General features: G+C 42.9%; 1 protein-coding gene across 1 annotated transcript in view; it reads right to left on the reverse strand.

Annotated features, from left to right (window-relative positions):
* Positions 1–17,674, reverse strand: part of CTDNEP1 (CTD nuclear envelope phosphatase 1) — a 770,907-nt gene that overhangs the window by 422,279 nt on the left and 330,954 nt on the right. The window contains exons 5-6 of the mRNA XM_044076710.1: positions 16,096–16,137; positions 4,490–4,506 (exon numbers count right to left, since the gene is read on the reverse strand). Coding sequence (XP_043932645.1) covers positions 4,490–4,506; positions 16,096–16,137 — 59 coding nt within the window. The remainder of the gene's footprint in view (positions 1–4,489; positions 4,507–16,095; positions 16,138–17,674) is intronic.

Genomic DNA, 17,674 nt, shown 5'->3' on the forward strand with positions numbered 1-17,674 from the left:
AGCTGGCTAGCTAGTGTTTGTATAGTGTTAGTGAAGAATGTGTTAAATTCATTAGCTATATTTATTGAAGTTTTGTGTTCAGTATTTTGAGGGCTAGGAGTGGTAGTTTGCCCTGGGTAGAGTAGTTGGTTGATGCTGGACCAGAACCTCTGTGGTTTGGTTTGATTTGCTTGTTGGGAAAGTAGGTAGAAATTCTTTTTATCCGATATTACAGCTCTTTTTGTTTGATTTCTTAGTTGTCTGAAGGTTTGTTGGTGGATAGGACTTTGAGTCTTTTTCCAAATTTCCCAGTGTTTGTTTCTATCTTTGATTTTTTGTTTGGTTTCTTTAGATAGCCATGGCGCATGTTTGTTTTTTGTTCTAATTTGTCTGGTTGGGGCATGGCGGTCCAGGATGGTAAGAAAGTTGGAGTTAAAGTAAGTAACGGCATCGTCTAAGGATAAATTAAGCAGTGGTAACCAGTTACATGCTTTTAGTTCCATCTGGAATAGTTCTGAGTTAAAGTTCTTTTTGGATCTGATGCTTATTGTGGATGTTGGAGAGGGACAGTTGGTTTTATGTTTGATGATGTAGGTAAGTGAGTGGTCACTTAAATCATCTGGGAGAGTTCCTGAGTCATAAGTATGGGGAGGACGGTTAATAAGAATCCAGTCTAATAGGCTAGATTTTTTGTTGGATCTATTTATTCTGGTAGGGGAGGTGATAGTTTGGGAATACCCATATAGGTTTATGTGGTTAGAAGGGAGGTTACTGCAGAGGGAGGTCCAGTCTATATTTGTATCACCTAGGATGATAGTTTCTTGAGGTAGGTTTTGGGATAGCCAGGAGAGAATATTTTCCATAGTTGCTATATTGTTACCAGGGGGTATGTATAAACAGATGATATAGATAGATTTGGAGTTGTTGATAAGAAGCTTTGTGATAAGAATCTCTGCATTGGAGTCTAGAGGTGGTTTGAGGTTATGGGTGGTTAAATTTAGGCAAGGTTTATATAGGATAGCAACTCCTCCACCTTTTTTGGAGGTTCGGTCGAGTCTTAGGATATTATATCCAGGTGGGATGATCTGATTGTCCTTGGTTGTAGGTTTTAACCAAGTTTCAGTTAAGCATAGAATATCAAAGGAGTAGACTTCAGTCAGGGCTTGTAATTGTGTAACTTTATTGTTTATGCTGCGTATATTAAGATGAGCAATAGAGAGAGTTAGATTTTTTAGAAAATATATGGGTAGGAAACATTTTGGAGTTGAGGGGTGAGGAAGGAGAAAGTGAAGGTCCTGGGTTTGGATGGATGTCGCCATCTATTAGAGAGAGCATTAGGTTTAGAAAGTAAAGGTTATGGATTCTACAGTAATGAAATAGACATTTCCTGGGGTTGAGGTTATTATATTTTGTGTGCTGTGTTCGATGAAATTTCGGAAATATGTATTTAGAAGTGAATGTGATATTAGCATGTGTTAAATTTGGGTGTGGGTTTAGTGAGATAGTTTCTGTTTTGGGATAATTTTGTAATGGGTCAAGTGGGCTTTCAAGAAAGGTGAGTAGATGAGTGAGAATTAGGGGAGGTAGGAGTGAAAGTATTAGTACGACTGAGATAAAGGGTGAGATGTTTTGATTCTTCATTGTAGGAGTATTAATTGGAACTATGTATCTAGAAGCTAAACTGTCTTGAGAGGAGAAGGGAGAGAGGACAGTATCAATTATATTTGGGTAGGAATGTGTAGGGTGTAATTAGGGAAATAGATTGCTGAATAGTGTGAAAGGATGAAGTATAAAGAGAAGAGTGTTTATGTAGAGTAAGCTGAAGGGACACGGTAAGTAATAGGATAAAAGTGGCAGAAAGGAAATTAAGTGTTTGGACAGTGATGAGAGAGGAAGGGGTGTGGTGGAGGAGGTGTGGTCTAGGAAGTATAAAGGTAGGACCCCTGGGGTGGGTGGGAATTGGGGGTAGGGAGGGGAGCGGAGTGAGCCCGCAAGAGGGAGCGGTTAGAAACAGTTAGTGAAACTGTTTGTAAGGAAAACAATCAGAAAAGCTGTATACTAAGGTAAGTCAGCAGTATGTAAGTGCTGAGATAAGTGAGGAGTCAGAGAATAGAGTCGGTGGATGAGACCGGGGTAGGAAAAGAGTGAGGAAGTAGTAGGTTTGGTTAGGTGGTCATAAGAGTCCAAAGAAATATGAAATGAAGCAAGTGGGCAGGAGGTACACAAGAGATTAAGCTGAGGTTTAGGGGTGAGACCTATGGCTGGGTTTGCTATTACAGGAGATAGGAGAGGGGGAATGTGAGGTTGTAAAACTAGGGAGGGGTGACTACAAGTAAAAAGGGATGTCTGTGTAGGTTAGGAGGTAAGAGGGGCACTAATATGTTAGGAAAGGGCGGTGGAGACTGCTGTCTGTGCTGGCCTGAAACCTGCACCTGGTTTCCTAGAGGGTTTATAACAAAGATTTACAGAAAATTATTGGCAGGATAGAGAGACCAACAACATACTTTCTTGTTAACTTGAGACGGGTTGTGGGGAGATTAGGCTTTGTGATACCACTGCAGGCATTCAGAAAGAGTTCATTCCACAAGGCAGGTATGTTTCAAAGAGACTAGTGCAGGAAATTGCACAGGAGAGTATGGTGTTTCTTGTTAACTTGAGATGGGTTGTGGGGAGATTAGGCTTTGTGATACCACTGCAGGCATTCAGAAAGAGTTCATTCCACAAGGCAGGTATGTTTCAAAGAGACTAGTGCAGGAAATTGCACAGGAGAGTATGGTGTTTCTTGTTAACTTGAGACGGGTTGTGGGGAGATTAGGCTTTGTGATACCACTGCAGGCATTCAGAAAGAGTTCATTCCACAAGGCAGGTATGTTTCAAAGAGACTAGTGCAGGAAATTGCACAGGAGAGTATGGTGCAGGTGGAGACACAGGGACAGGAGCAGTCAGCAGCCAGGGCTAATAACAGGATTTTAAAGATGCATGTAGATGCTGTAGAAGGCTGAAAACACCAAACGGTTCTTTTATTACATCCACAGAATTTGCACAGTACAGCTGATTGAGCGCTTTCATCCCCTGAAGGGATTTCATCAGAATCTGTCTCTACTACTATTATCCCCCTTAAATAGTCCAGTTAATCAAATTAATTGAATACTTACCCTATTTAATTATTATCAATTTTAAAATTGGTTATGGACTATGTGGAATATGTTAAAGAAGAATGGGGAAAGAAGTATGTACCACTGTTGGGTAATAAGGGAGGTATAAAAGAAAAGAGTATTGATATTGGGAGCCAAGTTAACCATAATAACAGTAATAATAATAATAAAAATTATGAAAGAGCTATGGTTTTACCATTCGGTAAACAGGTGAATGAGGTGAAGAAGATTATGACAAAAAATTGGTCAATCCTTAAGAATAACCCAAAGTTGTGTAAAATTGGGGGGGACAGACCAAATTTTGTTTATAAGTTAGGGTTAAACTTGAAAAAGAACTTTGAAATGGGGAATGTGAACACTGTAGGTGGTGGTACTGGAAGATGTGGGACCTGCTCTCAATGTAAATTTATTTGTCAGGATAAGAAGGTGGTTTTGAATAATAGTTTAAAGACAGTAGTGAGACCAGAAAAGGGCAATTGCCAAACTACGGGAATTATTTATTTGGCACTGTGTAAATCCTGTCCCAGCTTTTATGTGGGAAAAACAGAGAGAAGGCTGAGGGACAGGGTTTATTAACATGGCTATGACATTAAATGCCTAAATATAAATAATGCATTATTTAAACATATTAGTGTATCGCAGTCTTGTAAAGAATTTAAATTCTGCATTTTGGAAAAAGTACGGAAAGATCCTAGAGGTGGAAATTACAGGAATTTCATTGAAGAAAGAGAAACCAGGTGGCAGATTAAATTGCAGGCCTGTATACCACCTGGACTGAATGAAATTATTTCCATCAAACCTCTATTGTATAAAAAATCAGAATACTCTAAGTGACTTAATAATTTTTATGAAGTCAGTTGTTGATTTTTAAAGCATTAAAGTATTAATTGTCGTGTTTATAAAGTGTTCAATACATAATTTTTATAGTGAATTTTAATTTTGTAAAGTGTAAATTACAATAGATTTAGAAATGTATAGTTTTAATATATATTGTTCTGTTTTTAACAACATCATTGGTTGTCAAAGCTTTTTAAAATTGATAATTAAATAGGGTAATTATTCAATTAATTTGATTAACTGGACTATTTAAGGGGGATAATAGTAGTAGAGACAGATTCTGATGAAATCCCTTCAGGGGATGAAAGCGCTCGATCAGCTGTACTGTGCAAATTCTGTGGATGTAATAAAAGAACCGTTTGGTGCTTTCAGCCTTCTACAGTGTTTTTTTCTGTAATTCTTGATATTTAACTGGTAAGCTTATTTATGATGCCTGAGTGGGGTATTGTGTCGAAGGCTTTTGCGAGGTCCAGGTAGGCTGTGTGGACTACCTTGCCCTCATCTATGGCTTTGGTAACTGTTTCAAAGAAATCAACTAGGTTTAAGAGGCAAGATCTGACCTTAAAGTCAAATTGGGTAGGGTCCAGTGTCTGGAGGCTCCCAATGTCTTTGTTTATGAGTTCCAAGATAATACGCTCCATAGCTTTACAGACCAGACTAGTCAGGCTTATGGGGCGATAGTTTCCGGGGTCCGTTGTGGCGCCACCTTTGTGGAGTGGGACCACTGTAGCTGTACGCCATTCTTTGGGTACATATCCTGTAGTAAGGCTAAGTTTGAACAGTGACTTAATGTGAGGGTTCAGTTCTTCTTGGAGCTCATGTAAGACACAGCCTAGGACACCGTCCGGTCCCATAGATGCTGTGTTTTTTGCTTTGGAGAGGGCAGCTTTCACTTGTGCATCGGTGATGTCAGGGAGGTTACATTTAGTTGGGATAGGCATTTGTTCCTTTGGAGGGGAAGGTGGGGGAGTTTGTGCTGAATCTGTCTGCCAGGATGTTGGCGATGTCTGTAGGTTCAGTATATTTTGTACCGTTATGCAACAATTCAGAGCATATCTGGGAGTTTCCGCCCATGTTTCTGACATAACTAAATAAGGCCTTGTGATCATCTTTAGTGTCTAGGGCAATTTTTCTTTCAAAACTGGCCTTTGATGATTTTATGAGGGATCGAAGTTTCTTGCCAATACTTATCAGAGATGCCTTCCCTTTTTGGGATTTTGCTCAGTCATGTAGTAGCTTCCTCCTTCTATTGTATAGCTTATTTATGGCCGGGGTCCACCAGACCGGTCTCCTGTTTTTGGAGAAGTGAGTCTTGGTTTTATTTGGGATAGCACGATCCATGCATTCCTGCAGGAGTTCACAGAATGCATTTGTAAAGGATTCTGCGGATTGGGCTGTATTATCCTCTGGCCCAGGGGCTTTGAAGGATTCCATCTCAGTCTTGAGAAGTGCAAAGTTGGCTTTTGAGAAATTCTTTACAGCGATTTCCTTGGCTGGGGGTGGGGACGGGATATGGATGTCCAGGGAAATTTGTTTATGGTCTGATCTTACCAATGAGGGGTTTACCTCTGGTGTGGAACATAGAGTCCCCATGTTGGTGATGACCAGGTCAAATATGTTGTTCCCTCTTGTGGGAGTGGTGACCAGTTGTTCCATTGCGTTAGAGTTTATAAATTCAAGGAACCGTTGGGCGAGGGTGTTTGGGCTTGAGTAGTTTTCCCAGTGAATGTTTGGGTAGTTGAAGTCACCCAATAACATAGTGTTTGGAGAGACCATCATATTCTCCAGTGTTCTCAGGAATGCCAAGTGGGGTTCCTGTAATAGGGAGGGTGTTCTGTAGCAGGCTACAAACTGAAAGGCAGTTTTGCCCGCTGTTAGTTGCACATGGATAGTTTCTGATGCTTCGTGCAGTGCCACTAACCTGGAGGTGTAGGTATCTTTGATGAATATAGATACTCCCCCTCCTTTTGTGCTTCGGTCCTAGTTTTGGGGCCGAAACGCATTGTATGAGTTATAACCTGGTAGTGCTGGGGTGCTCTCAGGAGCCTTGAACCAGGTTTCTGTTACTGCACAGACATCGATTTTCTCCATACTGAGGAGAGCCTCGAAGGCCAGTTCCTGCTAAACCTGGGTGGTTGTACCTGTAAGAAATCCTTGACTGTCTGCATGGATTTTGCTTTATCCTCCATTTTTTTCAACACCTCTTCTGCTTTAGTACCAAACAAAGTATCATGCTGTAATGGTGCATCTAATAATATTGCTTTAACATGATCAGGCAGATTCTGTTCCTTTAACCAAGCATGCCTTCCAATAACAGAACCTGTAACAGCGGCCCTGCAAGAGGCCTCCAGTGAATCATAACCACATTGCAAAGTATGCTTTTCCACTTGTTCAGTTGCATGCAATAAATCCTGCAATTCCTTGTTCTCTGAACATTCAGTATTTGTCAACATTTTCTGCTTAAGTAGTGACATTAAATATTGCTGATATTTAAGCATATGAAACTGACAATTTAAAGCCCTTACAGCCAGGGTGGAAGAAGTGTAAACTTTTTTCCCCCATCTGTCTAGAGCCCTAGAATCCCTATCAGAGGGGACAGGGTTTTTTGCAGTGGAAGCTTTAACCCCATTGGGACCTTCAGATATAGTTTCTGGGTCAGCAGTGGGATTTTTATATAGGAATTTATGAGAATCTGGGACCCTGTAGTATCTGTCTGGCTTAGCAGGTGCAGGGAGTAAAGAGTCAGGGGACAGACCGGACTCTGAAAATACATCATCTACAATCATCTAGAATGTCTAGAACAGGTGGAATAGCAAGGGGTCTGTGCTGAGGAAGAAGCAAGTCTCTGAGCCTTTTCTTAGATTCAGAAAAATCTTGGCTCTCCCAGTGGAAATGCTCCCTCATAGTATGCAGTGTTTCCTCAAAAGAATAATCCTCAGGAGGAGAGGCTGACGGAATGGATTCTTCAGCATCAGAATCCTCATAGGGAAGCATGGAGTAATCCTGTTCAGAAGAGGAATCAGAGGAAATAGATACCTGATCAGAAGAATCATACTCTGTCTCTTGCCTAGGCCTCTTATCAGGAGGGGGATGGGAGCCCCTGATCAAAGTAATTAGGTCTTCAGCCATTCTGAGCATCTGTTTTTTAGGTATGAAAGTCTGAGTAGGAGAATGCTGTACTTGTTTCTTTGTCTTTAGAGCTGCTTTACTCTTCATCTTTGAAGCTGAAGATGGCTTAATATATAGTTGTGTAGGTCTGAAGACACACTCAGAAGCCGATGCCTGCTCAACGGCTCCAGACCCATCTGAGGGAGTGATTTCAGAGTGTCCAATACCTTGAGTATCCAGAGGCCCAATCAGCTCCACGTGGGAGTCGGTAGCGGGCGCCAGGGGCTGCGAAAGCGCCTCACTGAGAACCGGCGAACCGGCGACTGCCCTAGTAGAGGCTTCGTCATTGGTTTTGGACCTCGGATGCCTATCCTTGTCCTTGTGTTTTTTGTAAACTCCGGTAGTCTGTTGTTCAGACGGCATTATATAATTAAATCTTCGGCCAAAGTAATGAAATGCAAAAAAACAGACGCTTGATAGTGCTTTGGTTAAATCTAGCACAAAAGAGACAACTAGCAACGTTGTGATCAGGGCCTAGGCAAGGAATACAGTAAGAGTGAAAATAATTATGAGGCATTTGCTTCCCACAAGAAATACAATTGTTAACTTTTTCTGACATCGGTCTGGAGCAAGAATAAAAAGTTTCCCCAACGGGGTACTTAGCTTTAATGAAGACTTTGGTTCTGAAATTCGCATTTGAAAATCTCAGGAGTCGGCTGACCTCCACTTGCGAACTGCTTTTGCTTCATGCACCGCGCGGCAAGAAAGACAGAAGAAAATGGCGTTGGCTGCATCTTTTATACCCCTGGCACACTGACGTCAGGGAAGAGGCGACAGCAACCGACTCCGGACCTAGCTTTGGAATTCTGGCCGACTGAGGGTAGCCTGCCAGCAGGATAACCCTAGAGTAATGACTGCAACAATGTAACACAAACATCAAAACCCTCAAATAAATTCACTGTTCAAACTTAGCCTTACTACAGGATATGTACCCAAGGAATGGCGTACAGCAACAGTTATCCCGCTCCACAAAGGTGGCGCCACAATAGATCCCGGGAACTATCTCCCTATAAGCCTGACTAGCCTGGTCTGCAAGGCTATGGAGCGCATCATCATGGATCTCATAAATAAAGACATCGGGAACCTGCAGACACTGGACCCTACCCAATTCGGCTTTGTTAAAGGCAGATCTTGCCTCTTAAACCTAGTAGACTTTTTTGAAACAGTTACCAAGGCCATAGACGAGGGTCCACACAGCCTACCTAGACCTCGCAAAGGCCCTCGACACAATACCCCACTCTGGCATTATAGATAAGCTTACCAGCTTAAACATTAACACCTATGTCATGAGACGGGTTGCTAACTGGCTCATGGATATAACTCACATGGTCAGAGTTGCAGGTGCCATGTCCGACTCCAAACCGGTTACAAGTGGCATCCCACAGGGCTCAGTCCTGGGACCCCTCTTGTTCAGTATATACTTTTCTGAGGTACAGGCAAGCACGGGAGGACTATGGCTGACCAAGTTCGCAGATGATTGCAAACTGGGAGCCACAATCGACTCTCCAGCTGACACAGACATCCTCCAGAAGGGTCTTACGGAGAAGAATACCTGGTGTTAGAACCATGGCCTCAAGCTAAATGCCAAAAGGTGCATAGCTATCCCCTTTGGGAAAAACAAAGTGCCCACGAACTGCCACATAGCTGGTAATCCACTAAGTACAGAAGATGTAATTAGGGATCTAGCGACCCAAGTAGATAGCAACCTCTCCTTTGATAATCACATTGCCAAAGTTGTTAGAAAAACCTTCTATACAGCCCACCTAATCACGAAAGGGTTGGCATCTAGATCAAGAGAGGTCATTTTGCCCCTCTACTCATCAGGCCCATAATAGAGTACAATGCCCCATTTGGGATGTACCTTACCAGACACCTGCAACAGCTGGAAAGACCCCAGAAGTACCTCACCAAACAGATGCCCTATGCAGCTCGACTAAAGAAACTCCAGCTCTATTCAGTTGCTTACCGCCTACTCAGAGGTGATCTCTGCCCGATGTACAAGGCCATGTCTAACCCGGAATTAAATGATCATGCTCCACCTCAAGAAAATCAAATCCCTTAGAGCTACACGTTACAGGGATTTAAACGTCAGCACAACAATAAATAGGACATGCTTAGGTATAGATTCATATCCCAGAGGCTCCCCTCGCTCTGGAATAGAATCCCAATCCATGTTAGGCAGAGCCCCTCACTGACCCTCTTCAAGAGAAATCTTGACGAGTGGATGGTAAATCGTAAATTTACTCCTGGGATCACTTCTATAGCCCTGCTGGACAGAGGCTCAGGAATCTAACCAAATGTAAAATGAAGGTGAAAGCCAACACATTCTGGCTAGGCTTATAATGCCCTAGGGCAGATAGCCTAGTACCTACCTATGAACCTATGATTGCCAAGGTTGCAGACATACAAACCTTCTTTCCCCATCTAGCCAGCACCCTGGAATCTCTATCAGAAGGGGTAGGATTTTTGGCTGTAGAAGCCTTAACACCCTTGGGACCCTGAGAAATAGTCTCAGGATCAGCAGCAGGATTTTTGAAAAGAAATGTGTGAGTCAGGAACCCTGTAATATCTGTCTGGCTTACTAGGAGCCAGAGGCAGGGAATCAGGAGCCATGCTTGATTCCGAGAACACATCATCAACAATGTCTAATACAGGAGGTATTACCAAATCTCCCAGTGAAAATGTTCCCTTAAAGTATGCAAAGTCAAAAAAAGTAATCTTCAGGAGGACAAGCAGAAGGGATGGATTCCTCTGCATCAGAGTCCTCATAAGGTGGAACAGAAAATTCCTGATCAGAAGAGAAATCAGAAGAAATGGAAACCTGATCTGAAGATTCATAATCTGTGCCTTGCCTAGGCTTCTTAGCGGGGGGGGGGGTTGGGAACCCCTGATCAAGGTAATTAAATCCTCAGCCATTTTGATCATTTGTTTTTTAGGCATAGGGGCCTGAGCACATGGCTCATGCGTCAGTTTTTTAGACATAGAAGTTGGTTTTGGCCTCGTTTTTGATGATGGCGTCGGTTTAATATACAAATGTTGAGGCCTGAACACACGCTCAGAAGCCGGTGCCTGCTCAGCGGCTCTGGACCCATCCAAGGGAGAGACATCTGCGGGTTCAATACTTGCAGAATCTCATGGCATACCAGACTCCGAATGGGTCTCGGTAGAGGCTGTGACTCAAAAGTAGTGGGTATCAGGGGCTGCGAAAGCGCCTCACTGAGTACCGGCGACTGACTTGGGAGAAGCTTCGTCATCGGTTTTGGACCTCAACGATCTGTCTCTGTCTTTTCCTTGCGTTTTTTGTGAACTCCAGTAGTTGGATTGCTAACAGACGACATTTCAGGAAGTCGGATTGCTAACCGACGACATTTCAGGGTAGTTAAATATTGAACCAAAATATTTAGAAGCAAAAATATACCAACGCTTAATAGTGCGTTGGTTAAATTTAGCACAAAACCGACAGCAAGGCACATTGTGGTCAGGGCCTAGGCAAGGAACACAGTACAAATGAAAATCCTTACGAGGTATTTGCTTCCCACAAGTAATGCAATTATTAACTTTTACTGACATCGGTAAGGAGCAAGAAAAGGTTTCCCCAACGGGGTACTTGGCTTTAGACTGAAGACTTCAGTTCTGAAACTCGAAAACGAAAATTTCAGGAGTCGGCAGACTGGCACTTGCGAATTGCTTCTGCTTCGGGCACCGCACGGCAAGAAAGATGGATTAAAATGGCATTGGCTGCATGTTTTATACCCCTGACAACCTGACATCATAGAAGAGGAGACAGCAACCAACGCAGGACTCAAGACTTTGTTACTCAGGCCGACTGAGGGCAACCTGCCAGCAGATTACCCAAATGTAATGACTGCAACAGTGAAACACGAAGAACATCAAAGGGTGGGGGGGGTGGAACTGCTACTGCAGCAGTGATCTATTTGAACATCTATGGTTATGATAATTTTAACTAAACAGTTGTACTAAGTTCAGCATTACATCAGTGCTGCAATAGACTAAGCTATACAGGTAGAATGCCAAAGCTTAAAAACAGTAGCAGAAGGAAGGAGAGGGGTCTAGGAGCCCCTGGAGAATGTTCCTAGCAAAAACTGCCTTACACCTGGAAAGGACTGTAGTGTGTAGCACTGTGTAATATGTAGAGACTCAAGTAGCAGCTTCAAGAATTGTTCTACAGTCTACCCCTTTCCAAAAAACCACTGAAGAAGCAAAGGTCTTCATAGAATGTCTTGACCCTACCTGGAATTAACTTATTATAGCGAGAGTAACAAAAACCGGAAATAGCACAAGACAACCATTTAGAAATTATCTGCTTTAACAATGGTTGTCATTTTTCTTACCTTAAAAAAAATCAATAAATAATTGATCAGACCGAGGTTTTAATTCTGTCAAGACTGTATCCAAGTTGCCTGTGGTCATGCAAATTATGAAGAATCCTTTCTCCTTCATTTTTAGATTTGGGTCAAAGTAAACTCTCATACCACTTTTAGGCATAAATCAAAGATACGTTTTCAAACAAACCCTATCATAGTGAATGATTAGGGTAAGGTTGATACACTGTAAGAGCTTACATCTCAGACACTCTCATTAGAGAAGTCAGAGCAGTCAGTAACATAGTTTTCCATCTTAAGAACCTCAAATAAGCCCAAAAAGCTGATTCAAATGGAAGAATTAGTTTTTCCAAAACAAAATTAAGATCTTATGGAGATGCCACCTGCCTTCTAGGTGGAGGGGTATGCAGAACCACTTTCAAAAACAGCTCAAAATGACAGTGCATTGAAAGAGAGGAACCCATACGCAAACATGCTGAAATGGCTGAAAGACAAGTCTTGAAAGAGGAATAAGAACGGCCAGAAGACAATACCTCACACAAAAACTGAAGTACCAGAGAAATGCTAGCCATAAAATGGGCTTGGTTCTTCATGTGGCACCAGCTAGAAAATCTTTTCCATTTGCTAATATATGACTTCCTAGTAGCAGGTTTCCCTGCCTCTTAATACCTGCTTCATTTCATCCGAAAACAGAATGTCAATACCTTTTAGGCAACTATATTACCTAGGCAGTCAGCTGAAGTTCTTTCAAGTTGGGATACCCCAAATAATCCCCACCATGTGTGGGAAAACCACTGTTGACTGGGTCAGAAGGGAGTCACCACAATGACTTCTGTAGCGTCCTTCTGAATCTTCAGAATGACCCTGTATATCAGTGGAAAGGCATACAGGCACATGCTCATCCAAAGAAATGAAAAAGCATTGGATTTTCCTGGCCTGCCTGCAAGGAATAATGGAGCAGAATTTCCCCAGTTATTGGTTATGAATGCAGGAAAACACATCTGAGGTGTTCTCCTCAGTTGTATCAAATCCTGGATGAACCTTTGATTTAATTTCCATTCCTGAGGGTCTGTGCTGCTGCTTCTCAACTTGTCTGCCACAAAGATTTGCTCTGACCAAATACAGGAAGCCTGTAGAGTGAGACTGCTGAACATAACATCACTGTGTTGTCTATGATTACTTGCAGGAAGTCATGGGGACTACAGATGATAGAGATGAGTGTTTACTACTGCCAACGTCTCTTTGTTGTGTGCATTTTGGTTGGTCTTTTTGTTACAAATACCCTGCACTTTTACCCCAAAGACTCAGCACCTTAATCAAAGTCGGAAGCATCTGTTGTTACAAACTGTAGTGGAGCTGGAAGGGGGAATGGGAGACTTGGATTCAGATAAAATTGGTCTCTCCACCAAAGCAGTTACTTTTTTACAAATCACCAAACTGGAATTTGAAACTCAGGGGGTGTTGATGATGCAACCATACAGACTTTTAGGTACCACCAAATCCTTCTCCAGTGGAGTTTGGCTAGAGGAATCTAAGGCATCATATATGCCATGAGTCTTAGAATCCTGAGAAATTCTCTTGCTTAAGTCTTTAACTGAGTGGAAAAAGTCAGGAATAGATCTAGACAGATTTTCTTCCTGTGGAAGAATAGCTCTGAGTGGATGTAGGAGTCACCTCAAGAATACTATTCTCTGGGATGGAATTATACATTTTTGAATATTCTCCTGGAAACATGGTTTACGAAGGAGATCTCTTACACAACTCAACTGAAAGACTCTTGGCACTTCAAAAAAAGGAATCTAAGAGATAAGTAAATTGTCTACATAAAAAAGTACATAACTTGCAGTCCACAATAAGCTATCACTGTAAGTAGAAAACTTGTGAATACCCTTGGAGCAGTGGATACACCAAATGGTAATGCAGAGAACTGTAAGTGTGATCCAGACTCAGAAAATCTTAAGTAATGCTTGAAATATGTGACTACTGGAACGTAATATTAAACATCCTATAAATCTAGAGTTAACAAAAACTGAAAGGGGAAAAGAGGTAACAGGTTGTAAAGGGATAGCATTTTGACTTTTGGAACTTTCACAAATTAACTGAGAAAGGAAACCGCTATGACTGGTCTCCATGAAGCTTCTTCGTTGATACTAAAAACATCCCTGAATAAACCCTTTCCCTGTTAGAGAGAAAGAGAGGTAGGTTTTACTACGCAATCTAGTAGATGCTGAATGACAGGGAAAAAAAAGTTATGTACTCACCATAACATTCCATCTGTGTTGTCCATTTTCATTCTTCCTCAATTGATGGGTTCGGGATCCAATCCCTCAGATCCAACTCAGCCATTGCTAAAGCTCATGGCAACCAAAAACTATTGAACTTCTCCCTTACCATAATGCTCCTACCCAAAGTATCATAGATCTTGTTTGCTGACTTACTAGAAAGGAAATATTTGCAGACAAATAGGAAGAAGGCTATATCTGGAGCTCAATATAAAAAAGACAATAATGACCATAAACAGTACAGTTGTGTACACTTAGCGTAAATGTAGATGTTAAGAGTGCATTCACTGTTGCAGTCATCACATTTGGGTTATCTGCCTGCAGGCAGCTCTCAGCCGGCCTGAATACCAGAGTCTTGGATTCCTGCGTTGGATGCTGTCTCTTCTTCCATGATGTCAGGTCGTCAGGGGTATAAAACATGCAGCTGACACCATTACAATTTCTCTTGCCCCAGATATCAGGTGCCCTCACAATGGGAAGCAATTATATGTTATGGTACCCCTCCATCAAAAAGAAAATACACAAGAAAGCTTAAATACACCAAAGAAGGAGGAAAGGTAGAGCCAAGAGAAGTCAGGGGGCTGAAGGGAGGGTAACCAGGACTGCAACAGTGAATACACTCGAACATTTACATTTATGGTAAGTGTACACAACTGTACTATGTTCTTCGTGTTTCACTGTTGCAGTCATCACATTTGGGTTGATTCCCAAAGCTAAGGAAGGGAGGAGGAAGTTAGAGAGTATTAGGCCCAGCTATTAAGCCTTGCAAGATTGCAGTGGCAAAACCAGCTCTGGATTTAGAAAAAATAGGCATGTGGTAATCCTTGGTGAAGGTATGTACAGAGCTCCAGGTAGCAACTTCTAGGATGTCCCTGGTAGGGACACCTCTGAAACAGGCTGTAGAGGTAGATGCAGCCCTGGTGGAATGTGATCTCATCCCCTGTGGGGTAGATTTTCCATGGTGCTTATAGCGGAACTGAATGCAATGGGCTATCCATTTAGAAATGGTTTGCTTTGAAATGGCCTTCCCCTCTGCCCCAGCAGCAAAGCCAACTAGCAGCTGTTCAAATTTTCTGAAAGGCTTAGTCCTGTCCAAATAAAATCTGAGTTGTCTGTGCATGTCCAAAGAGTGTAGTATTCATTCTCCTTTGTTTTGTGGATTCGGGAAAAAGGTAGTCAAATGAATGGACTGATTAAGGGCCACACTACACCACCTTGGGCATAAAGGAAGGATTGGTCTTGAGGGAAACCCTGTCTGCATAGAAGGTAATGAAGGGCTCCACTGCTATGAGGGCCTGTAATTCAGACACTCTTCTTGCTGAAGTGATGGCTAGAAGTAGGGCTGTTTTCCAAGAAAGGAATTTCAACTCTGCAGTTGGCTCAAAAGGATGGACAGTGAGCTTTTCCAATACAGGGTTAAGGTCCCAGGCTGGAGTAGGGGCTCTCCTGGGGGTCTTAAATTTTTGGCCCCTCTGTGGAATTGCTTTAGAAGGGGGTGAGAGAAGAAGGTTGGTTTTCAGTGTTATAATGTGCTGAAGTGGCAGACGCAAGAATTTTAATTGACAAGGATAGGCCCTAGTGGAGCATTTCTGTTAAGTACTGAAGTAGATCAGGTAAGCTGGGCACCGTTGTGCCCATCCCCTAAGTCTGGCTCCAGGAACAGTATCTTTTCCACTTTTCAGCATAGGATTTTCTAGTACTAGGCCTCCTTGCCTCCAGAATGACATCTAGCACCTGCTTACTGAGGGATGCTATTGGAGAGCTCAAATAATTAGCCAGGCTGCAAGGTTCAGGGTTTGAAGCGGAGGGTGCAGAATCTGGCCTGCCTGCTGGGACAGCAGGGAAGGGGTCTGAGGCAGGTGCCATGGTTCCAGCAGTGTCATACTGCTCAAGAGGAGGTACCAGTGTTGGCGTGGCCAGTCTGCTGCAATCAGAATTGTCCTTGGCTTGTCCTGTTTGATCTTTAGCAGTACCTTCAAGAGGAGAGGCAGAGGGGGAAAGGCATAAACGGAGAGGGTTTCCCAGGTAAAGGACAGGGAAAGCCACTTTCCAAGCCTGACTGTGGGAAGTCCTTGTGCAGAATTTGTCTAATTGGTAGTTCTGAGGGGAGGCAAACAGGTCTATCTCTAGAGTCCCCCATTTGTTCCTCAAGAGGCTGAATATTTTCGGTTCCAGTTTCCATTCGTGTGGGTCCATGATATTTCTGCTTAGGTCGTCTGCCAAAGAATTTAGCTTGCCTGGCAGAAACTGAGCCTGTAGATGCACTTGGTAGCTCAAGGCTGTGTTCCACAGAGCCATGGCTACTCTGCAGAGTGGGTACAAGTGGGTTACCCCCTGCTTGTTTATGTACCACATATCTGTGATGTTGTCTGTCTTTACCAATAATTGTCCTGGAAGAATGTGGTCTTTGAAGGCTGTCAGGGAATTCTGTACAGCTAACATTTCTTTTTGGTTGATATGCAGATGCATCTGTCTCGGGTTCCATTTGCCCTGAATGCACTGCCCTGCCAAGTGAGCCCCCTATGCATAGTCTGATGTGTCTGTTGTTAGGGTTTGGGCAGCAGGGGGTAGAATGAAAGGGAGCACCTTGTTGTGGTAACAGGCCTCTGCCCACCAAAGGAACTCTGTCTTTATACAAGGAATGATAGGAATCATTGATTCCAGGTCCTGAGAATGTTGACACCATAGGCTTTTTAGATACCATTGTAGTTTCCTCATAAGCAGTCTTGCATATGGAATTAGTAGAATGCAAGAGGCCATGAACCCCAGGGCTTGCAGAATTTTCCTTGCAGATATCTGGGTCTTTGTGGCCAGTAGGTTGTCAAATAAACTTGTTTCTCTGGAGTGAGGAAAGCCATCTGGGAAGTTGTGTTCAAGCTTGCTCCCAGGAATACAATCTGTTGGCAAGGTACTAGTTGAGATTTCTTTTCGTTTATGGTGTACCTCAGTGAGGTTAGAAGTTTCTTTACAAATGCCACGTTTTAAAAGCAAGTCTTGGCTTTCTGCCTGAATCAGACAATCGTCCAAGTATGGGTATATCTGAATATTTCTCTGCCTGCAAAATGCAATGGCTGGAGCTAGACACTTTGTGAATAGCCTGTGCGCAGTACATAAGCCAAAGGGAAGTGCAGAGGACTGATAGTGCATGGAGCCTGCCCTGAAGCATAGGTATTTCCTGCAAGATTCCCTTACTGGGATATGCAGGTAAGCTTCATTTAAGTCTAAGGCTTCCAACCAGGCATCTTTGCCTAGCATAGGAAGCACCTGTTGAAGTGTCAGCATTTTGAATTTTGGAATTACCAAAAAGGTGTTTACAACAGAGAGGTCCAGGTTAGGATGCCAAGAGTTGTCTTTTCTGGGTACCAGGAAAAGTCTTGAATAAAAATCTTGTCCCCTTTCTTCTGCTGGGACAGGTTGAATAGCCCTGATACTTAGAAGAGAGAGAACCTGCTGTTGGGCCTCTGCCCACTGATTTGGGGGTAGGTCTGGCCAACCGTTTGGGGTTGTCAGGGTGTAGAAGTAAAATCTGTATCCCTGGAAAACTATATTCAAAACCCATTTGTCTTGGGTAATGAGTTCCCAGTTTTTTGCATGCAGGGCGAGCGTTCCTCCTAAGGGAGCAGGCAGTTGAGCAAGGCTTGGAAGAGTTCGGGTTAAGTCATTGTGCCATTTTTCCATATGGGGGTGCCTTACTACTCCCTGCTTTGGAAGAGGGAGCCCCCCACTGCTTAGGCCTGCACGTAGCCTGAGACTGTAACCTAGGTGGTCTGCTTTTCCTGGGTTTGGACTGAGAGGGCCTGGAAGAGACTGGAAAGGACCAATTCTTTGAAGGCCAATGCCTACTATGTCATATCATGTAATCCACAGACAGTTGAAACTTTGCTCTGAATGTAAATACCTGCAAATTGTG

This window comes from Protopterus annectens, chromosome 7.part0, assembly GCF_019279795.1.
Source record: "Protopterus annectens isolate FY-2018-M chromosome 7.part0, PAN1.0, whole genome shotgun sequence".
NCBI classification, from domain to species: Eukaryota; Metazoa; Chordata; order Ceratodontiformes; family Protopteridae; genus Protopterus; species Protopterus annectens.